Source organism: Temnothorax longispinosus, chromosome 9 (assembly GCF_030848805.1).
Source record: "Temnothorax longispinosus isolate EJ_2023e chromosome 9, Tlon_JGU_v1, whole genome shotgun sequence".
Taxonomy (NCBI): domain Eukaryota; kingdom Metazoa; phylum Arthropoda; class Insecta; order Hymenoptera; family Formicidae; genus Temnothorax; species Temnothorax longispinosus.
Genome location: NC_092366.1, coordinates 19,838,876 through 19,861,291, shown reverse-complemented (window position 1 = coordinate 19,861,291; position 22,416 = coordinate 19,838,876). Strand labels below are relative to the sequence as shown.

General features: G+C 40.8%; 1 protein-coding gene across 1 annotated transcript in view; it reads left to right on the top strand.

Moving 5' to 3' along the window:
- Positions 1 to 20,970, top strand: part of Galphao (G protein alpha o subunit) — a 33,082-nt gene extending 12,112 nt beyond the window's left edge. Inside the window, exons 3-9 of the mRNA XM_071787296.1 lie at positions 704 to 746; positions 6,243 to 6,384; positions 7,506 to 7,666; positions 11,836 to 11,964; positions 12,585 to 12,714; positions 13,969 to 14,122; positions 14,204 to 20,970. Coding sequence (XP_071643397.1) covers positions 704 to 746; positions 6,243 to 6,384; positions 7,506 to 7,666; positions 11,836 to 11,964; positions 12,585 to 12,714; positions 13,969 to 14,122; positions 14,204 to 14,391 — 947 coding nt within the window. The 3' untranslated portion in view covers positions 14,392 to 20,970. The remainder of the gene's footprint in view (positions 1 to 703; positions 747 to 6,242; positions 6,385 to 7,505; positions 7,667 to 11,835; positions 11,965 to 12,584; positions 12,715 to 13,968; positions 14,123 to 14,203) is intronic.
- The last annotated feature ends 1,446 nt before the right edge of the window (positions 20,971 to 22,416 follow it).

The window sequence follows — 22,416 nt, the reverse complement described above, 5'->3', positions numbered from 1 at the left end:
TTTTCTTCCTGGCCGCCGTTTACAGGGCACTCTGCTCTTACTCGAGATCTCACGTGTATTCAGTTGATACTAAACGGCTCTAGTCGTTGAGTAGCTATTATAGATGGCTACTTACGCCGAGAGTGCTTTTAAAAAATGGGAGAGCGGAGGCTTGCGGTAAGCAGGAAAAGCGAGTTCCGGATACGTCGACGTATCCGGTTATATAAAGCGGCATATTTCGCGATAACTATATAGCGACTCTGTCCTAATGCGTTTGTCGATCCGATTTTAGTTATGTGCACGAGAGATCGTTTCTGTCGAAAAATATTTAATAAATTGAATTATAATTTAATGTCTGCGATAGAAGCACATTTTTTTCATTCAATATACAAGTTAATATATGAGATAACCTATCTTACAGAGAGACTATCGAATTTTAATACGTATTCTTTGACAGACTTTTAACTGATTTCTCTTCGATGATAATTTAATCGACAGAGTTTAGTTGTCACAACTTTTTAATTTTCGTACAAAATAGATAATTCTGGAATTGTGAGTCCCAAAGTAAATTCCGCCTGAAATTAAACGGATAATAAGAGGCTTATCTTTCCTTTGTCCAACGCGCAGAGTTCATTTTGCAACGTAATTCGGCGATATGCAATCGTGAAAGACCGATTGCTCTTCAATTATTAACTATTAATCTCTTCTGTTTTTTTCTTTTCAGGAGCAGGAGAGTCCGGCAAGAGTACGATCGTGAAACAAATGAAGTAAGTATAATCGTCTTAGAGCTTCGTGCTACGTGCGCTAATTATCAGCTTCGAAGGAGGGGGATTCTATTATTGTAGCGCGCGAGATTACATCCGCACATGTTGTTTATTCCCTAACACACACCGGCCGTTCCCGATTACCAATTAAATTAATTACAAGTACGAGTTAATTATGCAACGGCTTCCAATTTATGTCTGCCTTGAACTTTTGGATTGAATAAGTTTATTCTGACGATCGCGAGAAACAAAGTCCTAGAGTTTACGAAAAAATACGACAAAAAATTGCGTTTACAGGTAAGTGTCGTAGGGAAAAGTTGGGTAAAACCAGATACCTTTTTGGTCGGCGGGAAAAATCGGAGGGCAAGAAAATTCTACTGACCGTTAGTAGTCTTTAGTGTACCTTAATCTACGAGAAAATGAGGCTAGTTGCTTCTAACCAAGAGAGATAAAAAAAAATTTGGTTATCGAGAATAACAAGGCTTTTCAAAGAAGTCAAAGTATCCGCGGGTTTTGCCTTATCGGTACACAGTAAAAAATTTTGTGTATTTTTGTTAAAAAATATACTTGTTAAAATTTTTGTATTAAAAATGTAACATACTTATGTGTTAATTCAACTAATTTTGTCTATATTACCTGATTTAGTTAAATTCATATTTAAGTAAATCAAATGCTAAAATAACACATTTTATATTTAATTGTAAGATTAAGATAAAAATAATGGAGTTTGGTTAAAAAAATATCCTTTTCATGTATAATATATTTAACATTATACAGATATCTGTTGTACATAAAATTTTCGTTCACATATCATCGAACTGTCCTTTATCCTCTTCTAAAAAGGGCATGTTATCGAATCTATCGAAATATTGTTGTATTATGAGCGGCTGTCGTGGCATATTTAGACAGTTGTGTAATAGTAACAGTGAAATATATTAAAGTGTTAAATAGCGCGTGCGCGTAGCGCGGGCTTGTGATGTCTAGTTTTGTGTTAAATTATGCACATAATATTTGTGTCATAATTTGACATATTCACATTATGTTAAATTAACACAAAAATTTGAGTGAACCGTTTGGGATATGTGAAATGTGTTGAATTTAACACAAATTTTTTTACTGTGTAGGGTAAAATCGGGTACCCATTTGAAAAGCACGTAAAACACTGTGCAATTATAAAATCTGGATTTATTTTGATCAACAAATACAATACCAAATGTATTCTATTCATTTTGGTTTACACAAAAATCGCAAGCAAATATCTCTTTCTCTACATTGCTGCAGGACTTATGGGCCCAACCTTGACATGCAATGTATTGTCGTATTCAACTCTCGGTTGATTTTGAATATAAATCATTCCAAAAGATGCGAGTTTCATATTTTTTCTCTTTTAAGGATGAGCTGTCTTCCTGTTTTTTTTTAACTTAATTTTTTAACTTTAGGGGTCTAAGAAAGCTTTTTTTTTAGTGATTTCTTTTTCTGAATGGCAATCTCTATTTCCAACTTCTTTTTGTAAGGAGACGAAGTCAGGATAGCAGTTTTTCCTCTTCTTTTATTGTCTCTCTTCTGAATCCTATTTTCTTTTTGGGAAAGAGGAATCAGCGAGCTATTGCAAATGCCGACGGCCGGGTGTCTCATATCTAGATGTCACAGAGTGGACCTCATCATCTCTAACTGACACAGATTGGGATTTATTGTAAGAAAAAATAAAGACCACTATTTTTTTTCCTTGTTATGGAGTTTGAGGCAAAACCGGGTATCCGATTTTATCCCACCGGATTGTACCCGGTTTTGTCCCAACACGAAGAAGCTGATAAATGGCTATACATTCCGGCTTACACAGTGTCGATCAACACTAGTGCGATATACTCTCTAATACGTACAGATTGCGATGCTGCAGTTACCGAAACAGATGCTCTGTATAGAAAAAGTCCACGACGACTCGATTTCTGTCGGCCTGAAAACTTTGGGGTTCTCTTGAGAAATAAATATCGTGTTCACATGAGCACAGTACGTCTAAAAATGACGATCGCGCCATATCTGCAATTAATACTACGAGTTGATTACAGATTGCGATAACCTATCGCAAAGAAACAAAGGTACCCGGTTTGACCCGTCTACCCGGTTTCACCCAACTTTCCATACATTACGGAAATGAACTCAGATATATATAATAGTTCAGGCAGTCACGAGGATGATTCATCCTGGCTCGTGCGTGTACGTGCGTAATTAGACGAAATTCGCGTTACCGACTCGTTATCCGAGAATTTAACGGCTCTTCCACTGGAAAATGAGACGAAGAATGCGACAAGAACGGGTCGTGAACACAATGGTACAATGCGGCGTCTGTAAGGCTCGCGTCCTTTGATGTTTCGTGACGTCGCGGAAATGCTAATTTGTGGACACTCATCAGTCAGCTGCAGGCTGATCACGAGAAATACTTTCCCACGTTTCTCTTCTGCGAGCGGACTCTTGAACGGACTGCCAGATTTTTGTATCTTAAAGTTCACCTCCGCGATTGCCTTAATTCTCAAGAATTCTGTCCTGCAAGCCCATATTTTTCATTGTTTAATTTATGATCTTTTGTATACAATTAGAATCTTTACGTCTTTTAACTTACCATAAAAATACATCTTTATTTATTTTTCAAAAACATATAATAAAAATATACATGTGGAATAAAAATATGTATCCTTATTTCCTTCTTATGTTTTGCTATTGTTAATTTAATGGTAATAGTAATTAATAATATAGTTAAATTACTATTAATAGTGATCAATAGTAATTTAATCCCAGTTCTCTTCAGTTTTGCTATTCTTAGCGTTAATAGCGATCGAATTCTCGATTTAGTCTATTGTTTTTTTTTTTACGAGAGGTTTATTCTGTCCAAGAACGCAGCTGCTTAAATTTGAACGATGTGGCTTAATAACTGGTCGGAAGTGAGTCAGACCTCTAATTAGGTACATTTCGGTTTGCTTACTAAAAGTTAAATGACTTGAATCATAACGCACGCCTATTCGCTTGGGAATTAAATTGTTTGAGATGTTTCATTATAATGTAGGTATTTTTCGCTCGCAGTTCTGCTACCTCGTTAAATCGCAACGACAATCCAAATCTTTCTAATCCAACCAAATTCTTGCAATTGAAGCATTTCATTAAAAGAAAAATATATAAAAAAACTACGCTGAGAAAAAAAAACAACATCGTGCAAAACTACCGATAGAAAAATTCGCGTGAAAAATTTTATCACATACAGATCTGACACATTCATTCATTGTATCTATTATATTCTATTTAAGTAAATTACCAAAAGGACATTAATATTTTAATTAAAATAAATCTCATGTCGCGTTTATATCTGACAGATCTCTTCACGCTGCGCACTTTGCGCAGATGCGCAATTTCCTGAATTATTGCGCACCTTGAAAGCAAGCAGAAACAGTTGGATAATAGCGCGTGCTCGTCTCTCGCGTGTGCGAATAATAGATTAATCTTTTCGCGTCCGTGCATCGGCATTATTTCGAGGCAAACTGTTGCCTCGCCTCGGCGAGATCGATACTGGCAATGTTACGATACGCTCGCGCGTATCCGAGGGCAGCAGCTGTTCCGTGATACGCGCTCGTTCGAGATGTTAGCACCGAGTTTTCTCTCTCTCTCTCTCTCTCACTCTCTTCCTCTGTCGTGTAGATTAGCATATTCTCTGTGGGGCGAGTCTCTCTCTTCCTGTGACCTGCGCCATGAATGGGGCCTGTTCAAGAGGTCCCACGAACAAAGTTACCGCTGTGCGTGCTCTCCCGAGAACGGAAGGGAAGCTGTCAGTCGCGAATAGGGATGCTCCTCGTATTTCGATAGCGATATTTCCTCCCCGATTCCCAGTATTTTTGCACTTTGCTTCAAAGTTAATTAGATTTCTTCTCTTTTTTCTGTTTGAAAACCGGTATTGGACAAACCCAATATTGGATAAGAGCGCCGAAGATTTCCCGTGGGCCACGATTCAGGGACATTATTATATCTCTATGATGGAATTTTATTAATATTATATTAGGGGGAAAAAGAGGGTCAAAGAGGGATGGGTGTAGAGTGTATTTTAAATCGTATCGCGTTACGCGGTTGTGACGGAAAAACCTATAAATTCGTAATGTTCTCGAAACGATTCTTTACGACATACAACCGCATCTCCCGTACACCGACTGCATAATTTATGGATGCGCATAATGCAACGAACAGTCGCGGTACTCGAGACTGAAGTACATACGAGCGAAGCGTGATTTCACGCGCACTCTTACGCGTTTTCCTTCTCGCGTGCGAGCAGCCATAAATCTAGCGGCGTATGCGTGCATGCGTATACACATTAGCGGGCTCTCTCCGCGCGCTCTCGTTAATATCGTTACTCTCGAAACAGCGGACGCCGCGCCACACTCTGTTTCTGTATCATTTATTAACGTAATGGACAGTGCGATATTCTTTGTCGGGATTAATGTGCCGTTAAATATTGTAACGGCGGTCGCGCTTGGACGATGGGAATCACATTAGGAAATGCTGTTGCACAAATTACAATTAATATTCGTTAATTAAATTCGTCCGGATTGCATGCTCTCGGTTCTTTTGTTACGCTACGAAATAAAAATCGAGGATAATACGTCACGCGCGTTTGAAGTTACTGAAGTTCCGCGAACGTGTGTCTGTAAAATGTACGATGTCGCCCTATACGACAAAGAAAAGTTAATTAGTGCTAGAACATAAGTGTTTAATTAACTTTTGAAAGCCTTCGGTTTCTCTCGTACGTATAAATATGTACGAATACAAATTAACGTGTTTTTTTTCCTTTTTTTTTCTTACAAAAATCACATCCAGAATATTTTCGCGAGTGATTATATATAGAAAAGTATACTTAGCCGCTGGTACGGACATAGATCTATTCCACGTAACACTACACCGTGTGTTTTCACTTGTATACATAGCACACACCGCCGACTCTATAATTCACCTGTGTTGACTCCGAACATTGTTACGATATGTATATGGGTGCTCATGTAAGTCACGGAGTACATGTAGCGCGCATTGCAATTCATATATGCGTTTACACAGGGTTGCACTATACGTGGCATATATTAATTCGAGCCGTTGCGCACGTGACACGCGTATATTACAGCGCGACTGCAGACTTCTTGCGAGAGAGTCGCAGGCACTTAAAATCAAGTGGGATAATCCACGCGTCTATTCATTCGAATCGTACTCGAATAAATACAGGTATATCGATGTTACACACTGTCTCTCCTCCAACCCCCGGCCTTCCGACACGCATTCCTCTCTTTCAGAAAATTGCTCCTGGTCTTAAGTGTGCGGCCTTTTTCCTCTCCTTTCCGAGTATTTTTTAAGCAAACGTTGTCTTAAACTAACCACCCTTATCCTAATATTTACGGAAAGGAGACATCCCGTGCGTGTCTGGTGTCTCGCCTCCCTCGCGCGGACGTGCTAACGCGAGTACGATTCTGCTTTCAGAATTATCCACGAGAGCGGCTTCACGCCGGAAGACTTCAAGCAGTACAGACCCGTCGTATACAGTAACACGATACAATCTCTAGTCGCTATTCTCAGAGCAATGCCTAATCTCGGCATCAGCTTTTCAACCAACGAGCGAGAGGTAATGTTCATTTGTGTCTGTTCGAATGCTTTAAGAAAATAGAAGTCCGTTGTCGGGGAGAGATCCCGTCGCGAACTATAAATCTGAAATTATAACGCGCGCGGTCGTGTACCACGCGCATCTTAGAGTTTACTTCAAAATAACTTCGGGGTAATTTCCGGCTATTACGTTTAACATACATCTGCGTTTCATCGAACGCATCGTTTCGTTTTAATCGCTTCATACTTTCACAGTTCGATCACGTCAATAGCATTTACTTGCTAAAAGAGATACATTTTCAATTTTTTTTCAGTTATCCTCGCGAATTTTTTCCGACCGTTGGGAAAAAAGATCGTCGCACGAGCAGAAATCGTCGATGATTTAATTTTTTATTTCCGATGTATATTTATTAACGCGATACCTTTATGCTGCTCGTCCGTACTCGTGGTATATTCACGCATGTTTAATTTCAATGAAGTGTCAACTGCAAAATTATGGAAAACGGTCCAGTAACAGTCGCGTATCGGTCGCATACATCTCGTATGTTATTTAAATGTTGTGTATCGACCATTTTAACTCGTGAAGCATGACATGACATCCAGAATGTGGTTTACTAACGTGCCGACGGTTATCTAATGAATGAAGCATTCAACGGCGAATCATAACGTGTTGCCTGGTTGATTAGCCGTCTAAAGCGCGATCGTGTAAGTAAGGCGATCTGACCCGCCGGATGCGTGTCCCAAGATCGTACGAATAATTAATTATTGATCAGCTCTCCTCAATAGGTATCTATAACTCTTTACATGTGTGCTGCGCACGAATTAATAAGTAATAAAATAATTGTAACCTGAACGGTTCAACCTACGGCTATGTAGCATTAATTATGCAAATAATATTGAATTTACGTCAGAAATTAAATTGACACCTGTGTAAATTATATCACAGCAAAAAATTCGATTAATTATTCCCGTCAAGTGATTAGATATTGGGAATATTGCGAATGCACCGAGCGATTAATGGATTATTTTAATGTCACGATATTATTTGTAGCTCGGAATTAATATGCATTCGGCGAAGACTGGGCCGAAGTAAACTTTGAGATTTTTGTGGTGTGAGGATTTACATGTTTCGCGTGTTTCCAGACGGACGCAAAAATGGTGTTTGACGTAATACAAAGAATGGAAGACACGGAACCCTTTAGCGAAGAACTGCTGGCGGCTATGAAGAGGCTGTGGTCCGATAATGGAGTGCAGGAGTGCTTTGGCAGGAGCAATGAGTATCAGTTGAACGACTCTGCGAAATAGTAAGTAGCGATCATTCCTAAAACGATTCCTCAAAGGATCTTAAATCTTAAAATTTTATGAATTTTTCTGTAAAAAAGAAATCGATGACTGTATTCTCGAAATATAACGGTCTGTTCAATTCCGCTGCAAAATTGCCAGTCGGAGATGATGCTTTATAAATTATATATACCAGGAGACGAATTACGAATTACGAATTTGTTTAAATTGTATCATTTAACCGGGAATTATTTCATTATATCGATTTTTTTTTTATCAACGAGAATCTTTTGTTAAGTTGCGCGAAATTTCGACTCGGTGATTTTTGCGATCAGTCGCCGCGGGCAATGGTCACGCGTCACAACCCTCACGGGGGATGGTATTCGGAACTTGAATTTCACTCTTGAGAATTCGCGTGCTCGAAAGGGCGGAGAGTAGTAGAAGCAAACCTCATCCTGAACGTGAGACTTGTCGTCCCTCCTCTCCCTCTCGGGTGCGTTTCGCAAGCATATTTCCGCGCTGCCCCCTTCGCTGGATATTGATTTTGTAGTAACGCTTGTATATCTCGGTGCAGTGCCGTTTTCCAATACTTTCATCAGTTATCTCCGCTAAGCATACGTTTTTTTTTTTATTTTATTACGGGATGCTTTGAGCGCGTGTAATAATGATTGCGGATCTATTCCTCTCGATAAAGTTGAATCACGACACTCGGCGAGCCGATCGCAAATAACGCGATTAAAAAAAGAATGGGGAAACTCGTTTTTCCAACACTGTCCGCGAGCAATTATTTTCGCGGAAACGCAATTGCTCCACGATTTACTTTTACGACAACAATATTATATTATATATGTTAAAAATCAACGGATTCACAAGATTGAAAAGACAAAGAGACTCTTCATATCAAATTTATTTTCTCCAAGATTTCTACTTATCTTAATTTTAACTCATTTTCATAACTCAAAATAATTTTAGCAGAACCCTGTTTAAAATAATAGATATATACAATATGATCAGATTACATTATATTACATTCAATTTCAATGTAAATAAATAAAAACCTTATTAATTTACATTGCAATTGAATGTATATAATGTAATCTGATCATATTGTATCTATTATTTTAAACAGAGGGAAGAGTTTCGCCTGCCCTTCCTGAAAGATCCCCTCCCTGGACACGAAGAGAGAAATCAAAGCACTTGTATAAACAAGTTGGTCGCGAAAGATTTAATCGCGCGACCAATTTCGCCGGGGTAGTATGTATGCCACGTCGCCGTCGTCGTGTGGCCACTGTTGTGAAGTCCTGTCGCTGACTATTAGATCCGATTAGGGCGTACACGTTCTGTCGTCTGCACGCAATACGAGAGTCTTTTTTTTCTCTCTCTCTACGCCACGGACACACGCCGTTTTCTGGCGCCGTTCTTAGCTTCAATAAACCGCACTGCGGTTTCGCACTAGGCTGCACGATATCGCTTATAGCACACTTATTGCACACGCAACTATACTCTATTTTTCTCCCTCCCTCTCCCTCTTTTTCTTCACCCTCTCTTTCCCTCGCCGTCGCTTAATATATAATTCACTGAGACCCTATACCGCCCTTAATAATTGTGTATAACGAACAAGTCGACGCCTTTTCGATGAAAGCGAATGATATTCGCAACTGAAATTGCAAAAAAATGCAAAACGCTTTCCGACAATTATATTAATTATTCGCGTTCGATTCGCTCAGAAATGTGTTTATGATGGAACAAAAGATTGTGCTTATAACCACCCACGATATCTATATATAGAACATAGAACACATAAAGACCGTGCTGATATTAATAGATCAAATTTACACGAATAGATTAGCGCCGTTGGGCATTATAAGACAAAGCAGTACTACGATGGACCGTTAATCTTGAAAATCTTATATCGGAGAATTAAAAAAAAGATTGGCCGAAGAAGAAATTTTGCCTCCGCCTGCTGCGAATGCCACGTGTTGAAAATTACACGAAATACTCATTGATGTAAAATCACAGCAAATTCCGTGAAATTTGTGCTTTTTTTCCTTAATTAAGAAAATCTCCCTATTTTCTCAATTTCGCTTACAATTCCCAAGGCACGATATTCCGGCTTGGGGAGAGAACTCAATCGCAGTTCAGTTCAAAGACTTCGTCAAAGGCGAAGACGTGGGTCCTCCGCAACCCCCGAAAAATGAGCATTCCGAGGGAAGGGCGATGAGATTTTTTCGAATAACCCCCGAGAATTCCGCGTACAGAGAACCGCCGCGGGAATTTCGTTTCGCGAGGCAGGCCGGAAGAGGGTAACGCGAATTTCCCGTGGAAGAAGTCGCGATGGGGTGAGTCCTCCTGCCGCGGGAGATGCGACAGGTTTGCCCGAACGCGGGGTCGCGAGAGGGAGGGATAGGGGGGGGGGGATGATGATACGACAGAGAGGTGGCCACCGATAGTCGAAATGTTACGAGAAATGCGCGCCAACCGTCTCTCCTTCCGTCTCTCTTTTTTTTCCCTCTTCTTTTCTCTTCGCCGCCTTCTTCGGGGATTCTCTTCCTCTTCCCTCGTGCGCACCTCGTCATTATTGATCGCAGATGACGTCACGCCACGCCCGTGTCACGTGGCATACGACCAAGATGGCCGATCGGGTTCCAGCGAAACTACCACCTTCTCTCCTATTTTCTGCCTGGTTTATTCGCGTCTGTCCCTCTGTCCGTTCCTCCTTTCTTCCCTCCTGACGGAAAAATCTAAGCTCTTTCTTTCCCGAGGGAGATATTACCAGGACTCGCTCGCTCGTCTCGGCTTTGGCGTGTCCCGAATCGCTGAATCCTTCATGGCGGCCTGATTCCCTCGTGCTTCGATCTTTGCTTCCATTTCCTGCGCACTCCCCCCTCCCCCCCTCTCTCTCTCTCTCTCTCGTTCCTTCATATTCTCTGAACCCTTTCATTCCATCTTCTATTCTCTCACATCATTTTACTATATTACTTTTCGCATTTTTCTTTCTCTCTTTCTTTCTTCTTCGTCAGAAATTCATCCATCACCAGTCCTCTTCATCAGCTTCCGATTACTCCCCTTCCTCATCTCATCCCTTTTTTCTCATTACGGAAGCCAGAAGGAGAATCTCGCAACCCTCATCTTGCAACCCCTAAACGCCGTAAGCAGAGGCCTTAAAAAGATGGCGCTGCGTGGTTTTACCTAACCTTTTACTTCCCCTTTTTGCTTCTTGAAAAATGTTCGGTGATCCTAATTGCCGATACGAGAAAATTATTATCTTTGAAGTGACATCAATCGTCTTCACTCGATGATTTTGCTTTGAGAAACAATAATCATTATTCTTAGCATTATTATAATACTGTCATTGCTAAATATTTATTATTCAATATGCATCTATCATTCAATATTTAACACCTGCGCTCAACATCAATAAATATACGCTTTTATTAAGCTGCTAATGGAACTAATTCATTTAACCATGCAATTTGCAATAAAGATAATGATTCAAATGTTTCAAAAATTTTTTTTCCATTAGTCATTTGAACATTGCTATTAATTCTGCCAAGTGGCACTGTGTAACTAAAATAATATCTCAGAAAAAAATAATTAGATTCGATTATTATCGACGTTGAATTGCGAGTACCGTCAATGGTGCCGGTTTCGCAAACGATCGGCGAGAAACTTCAAAGGTACTTGCACCGGCGGAAGCGTTTCCTCGTGCGGCGGCCAGTTCGCACGGCAGTTTACGAAGACCTGATTACAGTAACGCCATTTATTATATCCGCTCGCTTCTAGCTACTTGTTGCGAGCCGCGCCCTAGCTCCCACCTCAAACGCTCCTCACCGCTCGGAATCGAAACTGGATTTGTTGTATAAATAGATGCGCATTTATTGTTAATTAAACGGTAGTGACCGGTCAAGAATTTGTGGTCCTTACAATTTAGTCGAGACTCGAAACCGCAGGTGATAACGCTTGCACGTGGGGAAAACCGTAATTGTAGAAATGGATAAACTGGAGTTGATTTAAGAGAAAAGTTATTTTGTTGCTTTAAAAACAAGTCAGAACGATTAATGCGAGAACAAATTGTGTACGAGATAATTAATTTACAACAATATTGTCGAAATATATAAAACATGCATATCAATCAATGTATAACAGAGTTACACCTCTGCAAAGCTTTTTACAAATCCGTCGTTCTTTACAGCTTCCTGGACGACTTGGATCGATTAGGAGCGAAGGAATACCAGCCAACGGAACAGGATATTCTCAGGACCCGAGTGAAAACGACGGGAATCGTGGAAGTTCACTTCTCATTCAAAAACCTCAATTTCAAGTGAGTCGAGATTTTATTTGATATCACATGAGACATAGATTAAAATAGAAAGATGAATTATATATTGTAATAAATTCGCGAGTTTAATTAGGATCGTTCTGCGCGTGAACGATATCAATCGTTCTTGCTTCATTTATGCCGACTCATTTGTGTAATCTCGCGAGGCGAGCGCGGCGTTCTGGAGATGCGAGGCGGCTACCTCGTTATGAATGGCCGACGCGTGAGTCATTACCGTGATAATTCGAGCGTTTGCTTGGAACGAAGCTGAGCGATGAGTCGTATGTGCGGCCAATACTTCTCCCCGTTTGTCGGGCGGAATCGAAAATTAGCGTTGTTAGCGGTTGAAACGCGTGTCGGGATAATTATGGCCCTGTTAAATCAATCGTACTAGCCTTTCAGCGATATCGAGTGCCGATTAAGAACTAATTAGACGAGACATTACGCATCGAAACAGTGTATAAGCTTGTCACGATTGCAGACGTGGACATTGATGTTTTATTTATCGAGATTATATCCTAATGATGACCCGATGTTACGCAGGGAATTAATAATCAAACTAAAGATTCTCAGAGAATAAAATGATGAAATCGATTATTTTTAACTTTGTCTTGTTTTTCTAGATTATTTGACGTGGGTGGTCAGAGGAGCGAGCGTAAAAAATGGATACATTGCTTCGAGGATGTAACTGCAATTATTTTCTGCGTGGCAATGTCCGAATACGATCAGGTCTTGCACGAGGACGAAACGACGGTAAACAATGCTAATTTATCCCTTTCGACATACATTCACTATACATTGTTAGATATTAAAGGATGAAATTTAAACTAATACTTTGATTTAAATAATATTTTGTTATTTTAACTACCATGTGTGTCGAAATTTATTATTTTAACACAAAACAGTGTTATTTTAACTCTATTGGGTTAGTTAAATTAACATTGTTTTAGTTAAATTAACGACATATTAAGTAGAAGCAGTAGCGACTTATAGGAAAATTAAAAATGACTTAAATTGAGTATAATTTGACACTACGAATTTAAAGTGTATTGAATTCTGAACAACTGATCTAAACTCGATCGTGAATTTCTGATATAATAAGCAAATAAACTCTTTTCATGATTTTAAAGTAATATGTTTTATGTATTATAAAAAAAACAGTGTTATATCTTGCGAAAAAAATCATTAATGTTTTAAAAAATCATTAATATTTCTTTTTATGTGTGTGCCGCATTAATATAATAAAATTTAAAAAATCCAGGAATATTCTTGCAATGTTTCCGTTATAGCTAACATGTCACGTTTTTCAATGCACGAGATATATGATAGAGATCAAACGGTTTCTCTTTTCATTGCGTTCGACTAGTACAAATGCGCGCGTTCATGCGGTTACATTAAGAATGCGAGATAATCGACATTGGGCACGGTTGATACCATGTTGAACGTACGGCGTGCGATCCGTTAGAAGAGTATCACGTCCAAATTGGGAATGCGACGGGGAGTACACGTAACTGAAGCTCCGAGGAATCAAGGGTTCAATTGCCGGGGTCGCTGCACGTGGGAAGGTTCCGTTGAACTCTCCGTTCGCGTGCGGTAGTGACACACGCGTGTCGTCGTCCTACCACTGTTAATTGTCATTACGGTGTATGTCTCGTGACCTGTATCGCCGGTCCATCGTAGCCTATACGGATTATGCGCGGCAGCAAGTGAACCACGTATCGCAACAAGTATCGCTTTAAATCACAATATCGATCACGTTTAGAGAGCGAGTCTTATAAATCATGAGCTTGAACTATTCGGGCGATGTAATTATTTATACCGATGTAATTATTACATAAGCGTATCTCTCTTGATCATGTCCCTCCGCGCTTAATCGATTTAATTATCGTATTTCGCGAAAAAGAGAAAATGACGAGAATATGAAGCCTGTAAATGTTTATCCGCGGAAATTGTACGCAAAAATCTTGTGTAAATGAGCAAGATTGTAATGCTTTTGACGTTTTACAGAACCGAATGCAAGAGAGTTTAAAGCTGTTCGACTCGATCTGCAACAACAAGTGGTTTACCGATACCTCGATTATCCTCTTCCTGAACAAGAAGGATCTCTTCGAGGAGAAAATCCGCAAGTCTCCTCTTACAATCTGTTTTCCCGAATACGCTGGTAAATAATATCAGAATACGTCGTCTTTACGTTTATCTTACGCCAAAGGTAGCTAACGAGACGTTGAATTGCTCACCGTAGGTGCGCAGGAGTACAGCGAAGCGGCTGCATACATCCAGGCACAGTTCGAAGCGAAGAATAAGTCGACCACGAAGGAGATTTACTGCCACATGACCTGTGCCACCGACACGAACAACATTCAATTTGTGTTCGACGCAGTCACAGACGTCATTATCGCCAATAATCTGCGCGGCTGCGGTCTCTACTAGGCTAATTCTGTATTCTACGTTAAGCGCAAACGGAGGAGGAAAACGTTACCCGCGACATGGCTGGTCGGACGATGTTCTTCAATGAGTTCGTGGCTCGTCTCGGTTCCACTCCGACGCGAGAAAGAGAGATAGAGAGGGTGGAGAAAAGGAGAGAGAAAGACGACCCCTTTCGTTATCAACGCTGTGCAGAAGCGTAGCGGAAACGTTTAGTTTGTCTTGTCTTATACTAACGAATCCGAGAAGCCGACGTCGTCAATCGTTCGTGATGTCGGTCGGAGAAACGGCACGCTCCTTGGCGAAGGAGGAACGATCGATTGCGAAAGAGAACGCGTGCTCTATGAACGAGAACGGCGCGGCGGGCCAATCCTCGGATGCGGCAGAATGTCGTTTTTGCGGAAAACCAGTATGAATCCGTCAGAATATTGTACTTCGATTGGTTTGCACTTGTTTCCTGCGAGCGATGTTACGATCTTACGTGCCGGAGAAATAGGATCTTAATTATTCGTGCTTGCATCTGATCGTCGGTGATGAGAACGCGAGTTCTGTACAAAATTGAGAGGGTCGCGGACCGTTCGATCGAAGCTGGCTGTCGACGTTAAAGTTCGTCGAGGCTCGAGCATCTTTTATATCCGATCTGATCTTCGGCTTCGTTCTCGTTTCGCTGCAGAAACGCTCGAGCATTCCATGACGCTCCACGTAGAGGAAGGGAGAGAAGAGTCATGCGTGCGCGCCACGCACACGAGTCGAAATCCTTTTCCCACAATTTTCACACACAGATTTTACTAAGCGCACTCGGAGTTCGGTTTATATATACACATATACACGTTCATATATTCTCTTACGTCTCTCCTTTCATCGAGGAACAAATTCGCACACGCGATCGTACGTATCTCTCGAGAGAGCACCGACAGCGTTTTCCAGATTTGCATTTTGATAAGCGGAGAGCGGCTGAAGGGCAACCGTGACAATTTTATAAGAGAGCAAACGGCATCGACATCGCGAAGTGTCTCCAAGCTCAGTTGATTACTTCTCGTAACGTAACGGTTAGAACCCTCTATTTTTACTTTATCGTCATTTCTATGCGTCATGCAATTAATACGACGACCACGCACACGGGATATTCCTAGGCACATAAAATTATAGTCACAAATGTCGATCCATACGCACATACACATACGCATAAATTATTTTTCACGGTGGAGAAACCTGTTTCCTTCGTTAACGATCGTCGCAGACTGTCATGTATATGTATAGTATACTTTTATCGTCGCACACGTACACGAATTCCGAATATATACAGAACGTGTCGAATCCTTGAAATCCTCGCGACTTTGAATTATCCGTTCGCTCCGCGAAATTTCCCGATGAGAATATTAGGGAGATGAAAAGTCATCACGCAATTTCTACTCACGGGATAATTCGCGACGTCTTGTTCGCGGTGTCCCGAGGAAAAAAAATTGTGCGAAATAGCGAGACGTCTTGCGATTAAAAATAATTGTCCACAAATTACTTGGCGGTGATTCAAGATTTTCACGGTGGACGCTCCATGCGTTCGAGCAGGGACACACATACGGCACGTACCTGTGTGTACACAATTTCTGGGACATCCTGCGCACACGCGTAAACGCGCTGCGGCAATTCGCGGGAAGATCCTAAGAGTGTATTTTTCTAAGTGCTTCGTTTTTCTTCCTTTTCGTTTTCTTTTCCTACCGGGGCGTACCGACAATACTGGTGGTTAAGTTCAGTGCACGGAAAGGGAGGGCGGGGCGAGGGAAGGTGTACGAGAGCATGCACACAAATGGGACCTCACATTTAGGCGCGTGCACCAACAGCACGTGCGTAACGTGTTCCGGGACAGGCAAGTAAGAATCTCGTTGCGCACAATCGTACTGTACTCGGCGCTATCTCGCATAAGTTATATTTTATTACACGGGGACCGTTGGGAGAGACGCCGACGAGAGAGAGAGAGAGAGAGAAAAAAAAAACGAGCTACCGATGACGAGTATCGTTACGTTGCGATTACTCTGATTGCTATCTCGTCAGAAAGGGAGATGATGAAAGGGCGTTAGTGCAGAGGAATAAACGTATATGTTAGGTCGGGTGACGAGAGGTCGATCGCTCGAGATTGCGAGCCCGTTTTGTCGTCCGATAGTAATCGGATCAGTACAAAGGTCCTTGGAGGAAAAAGACGACAATTGATTGCCTGACGAAAACGTGGATGAGAAGCGCGAACGTGACTTGCATGATGTATCGAGGGCTAACGAACGCATTTGAAGCGAATCGCTCGAAAATATCGGACGTCGATACTTGTGCTCGTCTGATACTTGAAGAAAGATGCGCTCTCAAATGTTGGAACGATGCTTGAACGATACGAACATTTAAAAGGCATCTCCGAGATAACTTCCAGACATCTTTTAGACCTCGTAGGAGAGTTCAGATATTCTCTTCGGAGTATTGAGTGTTTTGTACCGTTGGTGTCGCTTATGTGGACCACCATAATTCATACCGATGTGACAAAATGTCGATACTCTAGAAACGAGTCTTGAGTGGCAGCGATGCTACTTGTTAGCGATCTTAAACAGTTTGATCTTTAATCTTTTCAAGTGTCAGGCGAGCGTCGACGCTTCTAAACGCGTTCGATTTACGAGTAGTCGAGGCGTCATCAGCGAGACGGGTGATGAGCTAATTGTGCTTTGTGAATTTAGCGATAAAATATTTATACCGGAAACCAAAAAGGAGAAATATGTGTAAGAAGTCTCAAAACGAAACGTACCAAATAGTGCGTGCCAATGCGCGTGATTTAACTTTTAGTCTAGCTACGTTAGGGTATCGAGGGCCCCGGTAAGCTGCGTTTTCTGTCGAGAGAGCGATTGGACACGACGGGATCGACGCCGCGGTCGTTGTCGCGAGATACGAGGATTCGACCGATCACGAGCATCGGTTTCTAGCGTTGGTACAAGGATTAGGAACTTTCAATTATCGTGTCAACTATACTGCTCTAACAAATTTAGCCCACTGTGACCATTTGAAGATCAACTGTGCGGGCAAGACTTTGACCGGTTCGTTAGAGGAGACGATCGCTATCGGTTACGATGTCGGTCGAATCCAGTTACTCGCGCGCGATTTGATCACCATGCAGTTATCTTAAACGGGGCGAACGCGTGAAATCAGGAGAGCGAAACGGGAAGCGAAATCGAGCGTGAAAACGTTGTTGCCGAGAGATCACTTGCCTCGTTCAACGAGAGCCAAGATTCACCCCTCGACGCTGCTCGATTTGCCTCCTGTACTGATTCCACGCGAACCTGGGATTCAGTGAGAGATCCTAACGACCGTGCAACGTAACTAAATCGCAATCATGCGTGGAGATGGTCGTTTCTCGGCTCTAGTCAATCTATCGAGGAGCTCGTCGACGACACGTCGGTGAAACCGTTTTACTGAGAATACATTCGGGGAAGAGGGAGGTCTGGGAGGGAGGGGGGGTTCACACGCGCAAATTTAATTACGTGAAATGTTCATAGATATCAAAATAAAACATTGAGGATAAGCGAGGGGGATCGGGAGGCGGGAACAGGAAAACGCGAGAGTATATTTGTAAGTTTACCGATTTACTGCGTTGCTAGCTTATATACATGATTCAACATTAAGAAGCGGATATAAGTGACGATGTTTCTGTATGCGGGACGCGTGTTTTCTTGATGAATGCTTGGACGAGAAACTTAGGCGAAACGGGCGGCTGTACGCGAGCGAACGGTTTGTGAAAAATCGAAACACGGAACGTCTGCGAGATCGAGACGGGAAGTGGCGCGCAGAAGACTAGCTCTTTTGGGCAAGGTCGAAAGAAAGATCTACGAAGCGAGTAACCCGTTCGACGTAATTGCCCACTGACTTCGCATAATCGCGACGTGAGGGATCGACATGCGGAGAGATCGGCGGATAACCGATTAGAAATTGATTAGTCGAAGACGATGAGCGGTAAAAGCCGGTAGACGAGATCGAGACAGGCGAGTGAATCGCGTTGCGATGACGAGACAGGTGGACAGGCGTCTCGAGTCTGTATATATAATATAATACTATAATATATAATAATATAGTATTATGTGTGATACTACATTAAATGTGTGTAATATACGCTCGAGACACACGAAACCACTATACGGGGTATCGCTGCGTACGCGAATGAAGCTCGTGCCATACGGTCGGATCGGCAAGTCTCAAGTCTTTTTTCGCCGCGTCTTTCACTCCGCTGTTTCACGGCACGCGTGTTACAAGCGAGCTCTCTCCCTTCGAGGCACACTTTGCGACGTACATTTCATTTCGTTTCACCTCACGCTCGTCTCACATTGCAACCGTCGGACCAAGCGCGACGATCCGATATCTCGTAATCTTGCCCAGGGTGGCCTAGTTCGTGCATCAACATCGGGGAAATTGAAGTTTTCTTTCATTAACGGCGAAATATATCTCAAACGATCGAAAAGTCGTTTATGAGAGACATCTGAAAAATTGCGGTACCTTTTAGACACGTTCACGTTTGAAACGTTTGTGATAAGATCGAAGATTTTTTAATCGTTTTTTATATTTTATTTTGTTTCCGTAGAAGGAAAAATAGCGATTATTTTTTATTCGCCGAGGCGTTTTTCCGGACAGTCTTTATTCAGATGTATCCTTAGAAAAGTTTAATACGTAGCGATATGGCGATTGCGCGCAATGATCCGTGTCATTTTTCATATCAATCTATTACGAATCGCGGTAAACGGGGAAGGCAGAGCGCGAAAGAAAAAAGTCGCTTAGCGCGGTCGCGATTTCATTGACGAGGCAACTTGATCGGGAGTGTGGAATTGAAAATCTGAGAAAGTCACGCCGCGAAGAATTTGTCCAAGATAAAACGAGTTTTCTCGATAAGAGAGAACTCGAAGCGACAGTTTTGCGGAGTGAGATCGATGAGGAATTACTTTTTCGTCTTTGTTTGTTGCGACAGCGCGGGACGTCCGTGTGAAAACGTTGCAACTTTGTGGCTCTGTAAAACGGTGGCAGTTTTTTGTGCACGATGGTTTTTTTTTATACGACGTAAAATGTTTCTCTATGTATGAAAAATGCGCTATAAAAATGATAGCTGGATCACACAGGTCGAACGGTCGAGTGTTTGCTATTTATTTTTGTTAGAAAATATTCAGTCTCGTCGGTATTTTTATCTATTAAAAATATTCGGGTCCGCGCTTTCGTTCGTAGCGAATTAAAGTTGCGAATTAAAGTTGCGAAGTTTTCACGACGGATAGGAGGAACGTCTCGTCGGCGTCTGGTTCGTGCGACCGACGGCGCGAGTTGCTTCGTGGCACAAACGTGCGACTTAATTTCGCTTGGTGAAACTGGTATATCCGAGATACGAGTCCTTTTTATTTTGTATTACTGTCCCTAAGATTAGTGTTTACTGACTGTGTAGTCTCGCGATAACGTAGCTGTATTATTCATTATTCACCATGATTGCCATATTGTTGTAAAATTAGCTTAATACACAGACAGCCGGTAGAAGCTATTGTGACGAGTAATATATATATAATTATACATACAAATATATAATTATACATATATAAATATAGAGATACGTATTAGTTATACTACTGCTAAGTCATACTTTTATGTGTGTATGCGTGTGGCCGTGCGGACGGATGGATGGCACGTATGTGTGTAGCATTTCTAGTCACGTAATCGAACCAAAAAACGAAAAAAAAAAATAACGTAACAACTAAATGTCTACACGTACATGTACGTACACGTGTATACCTGACATTGTTCGCTCACACAGTCATTTAAGTTCGTGCACAGCGTGTCCCAGACCCGCCGAGAAATACTTTACGGACGAGTCTTACGACGAATTTGGAGCCGACTCAGCGGAGATAAACCTAATCGGTAATAAAAAGAGCTTCTTTTTAATTGTCGCATTGTACTTGAAATATGAAAGCTCTTGTCGAAGTGATTGACGACGAATACGCTTTGTTCTTCAATCGTGTTCGGCCTACAAACGAGAAACTTAGAAAGCTGAAAATCACAAAATCATCAAATAGGTCGAAACGCCTGTCCGCAAAATAATTCCTGGTAGACTCGGTACATCCTATATGCAGTATAATTGCGAGTATAATTGCGCGCTTCTCACGCATGAGAAAAAGAAAAGGACCGCGATTGATCGAGACACGGCGTGAAAGATCGCGTCAAACCTCTTAAGAGACTGCGAGCCGTGTGAACGTTGCATTTCCAAGCGGATTTCCAGAGATTACTTTTTATCCGATCTACTTATTTTTTTACTGTCGTACTTTTTTTTAAATCTGTCGGTTATTTGCTTTCTTTTTTTTAATCTGTCGCGAGAGGAAGGAAGTCGGAGGAGACGCGGCTAGGCCGCCCTGAAGGGGCTCGCGTTCGCGGAAGACGTCGAAAGGGACGACGAGGATTCTTTCGAAGATACACGGCCTCCCGGTGAAAATCCACTATAATGATGACTATAATGCGAGGCGAGGTGAAATTTACTGTGCCGAGAACAGCCGCGACACGTTCGCTATGCATCCTATCATATAAAAAAAAAAATGTGCTCTCTCTCTACCGTTATTACGGTCGGAAGCGAGCGAAATACAGTAAATTGTGTGGGAGGATTAATTATAGCGTTATATCGTAATTATAATGATTAATGGTAATTATTATAACACACTGGTAATGATAAAGATAACTACAAAAAAAAATGAAGTGAATAATGACGTTTAATTGACGATCAATAATCAAGAGCGCACGTATTTCATGATGCATTCATAGTTTAATAATCATTATTTGATTTCCGTTGTGAAAGAATGATGTGTAAGAGTCTTATTACGAGGGAGATGATCACAACAGGGGAGAAAGGGCGAGCGTTACACAAAAGATGAGATAAAAAAAAGGAGTGAAACGCCTCATTATATAAAGTTACCACCATGGAGAACCTTTCATTATATAAAATTATTATATAATAATTGTCCATACATCTTAAAATGTCAGAATAAACTAATAATGAAAAAAAATTATTTTTGTCTCTTTCTTTACTTATTCCCAATTTATCAACCATCGCAAATTGTTGCGCTATATGATAATTACTTGTTGTATTCTTGCGAGCTATTAGTTTTGCGATTTGAACAAAACACAACAATATCTAAATTCTTTATGTTAATCATCTATCCAATGATGATCTAAAGATTTAAAAATAAATTAATGAATGACGACTCCCTAAAATGTATATTTTCAAATTATTTTAAACGCTTCTAAATGAATAAGAATAGCGCTTAAATGTCTTCGCTCTATGAAGGGTAATTCAACAGCTGCCAGTTTTACTCACATGCGGGCGTTGATTAAATAAATACGATCTTTTAACAAGTTGAGGTAAGACAAATTAACTGCAGCCCATAAATAAAATAACACGTTATTTTTTTATATCTATTTATACTCAACATTAAAATGTACAGATTAAAAAGCAATTTTAAGAATTTACTGCTTTCTTTATTTGTAAACTTCTTTATTAAATTGCAGAATTCTTAATTTTTCTTTGAAATTAAAGTCAATATAAGTTACTTTCACTTTTCTCGTTACGTAAAAGAATTTAAAAAAATCAATTTATCTTCATAAATATTTCTTCGATCAAAACAACGATAAACTAAATATTTTATTCCATTATAAACTAAATTAATTTGTAGTCACAGATGTCTATAGACATCTGTGTTTGTAATTGACAAACAAGGATCTAGATTTATCGAATTGTTAAATGAGTAGCTTCATCATTGATATCGAGTTTTACTCCGATTCAAATAAATCATAACCCTACATCCTCGAATTCTGTTCAACTTCCTATAAACTGCAACACTAAAATACGCAAAAGGAATCTACTATTTACAAGGTGCACATTACGAGATTATTTAGTTCATTCGGTCGGAAATTTGGCCAATCTATTTGTCCCGCTGAATAATTACGACATGCACGTTGTGTCAAGTCTCAAGATAGAATGTGTAGTAGCACGCC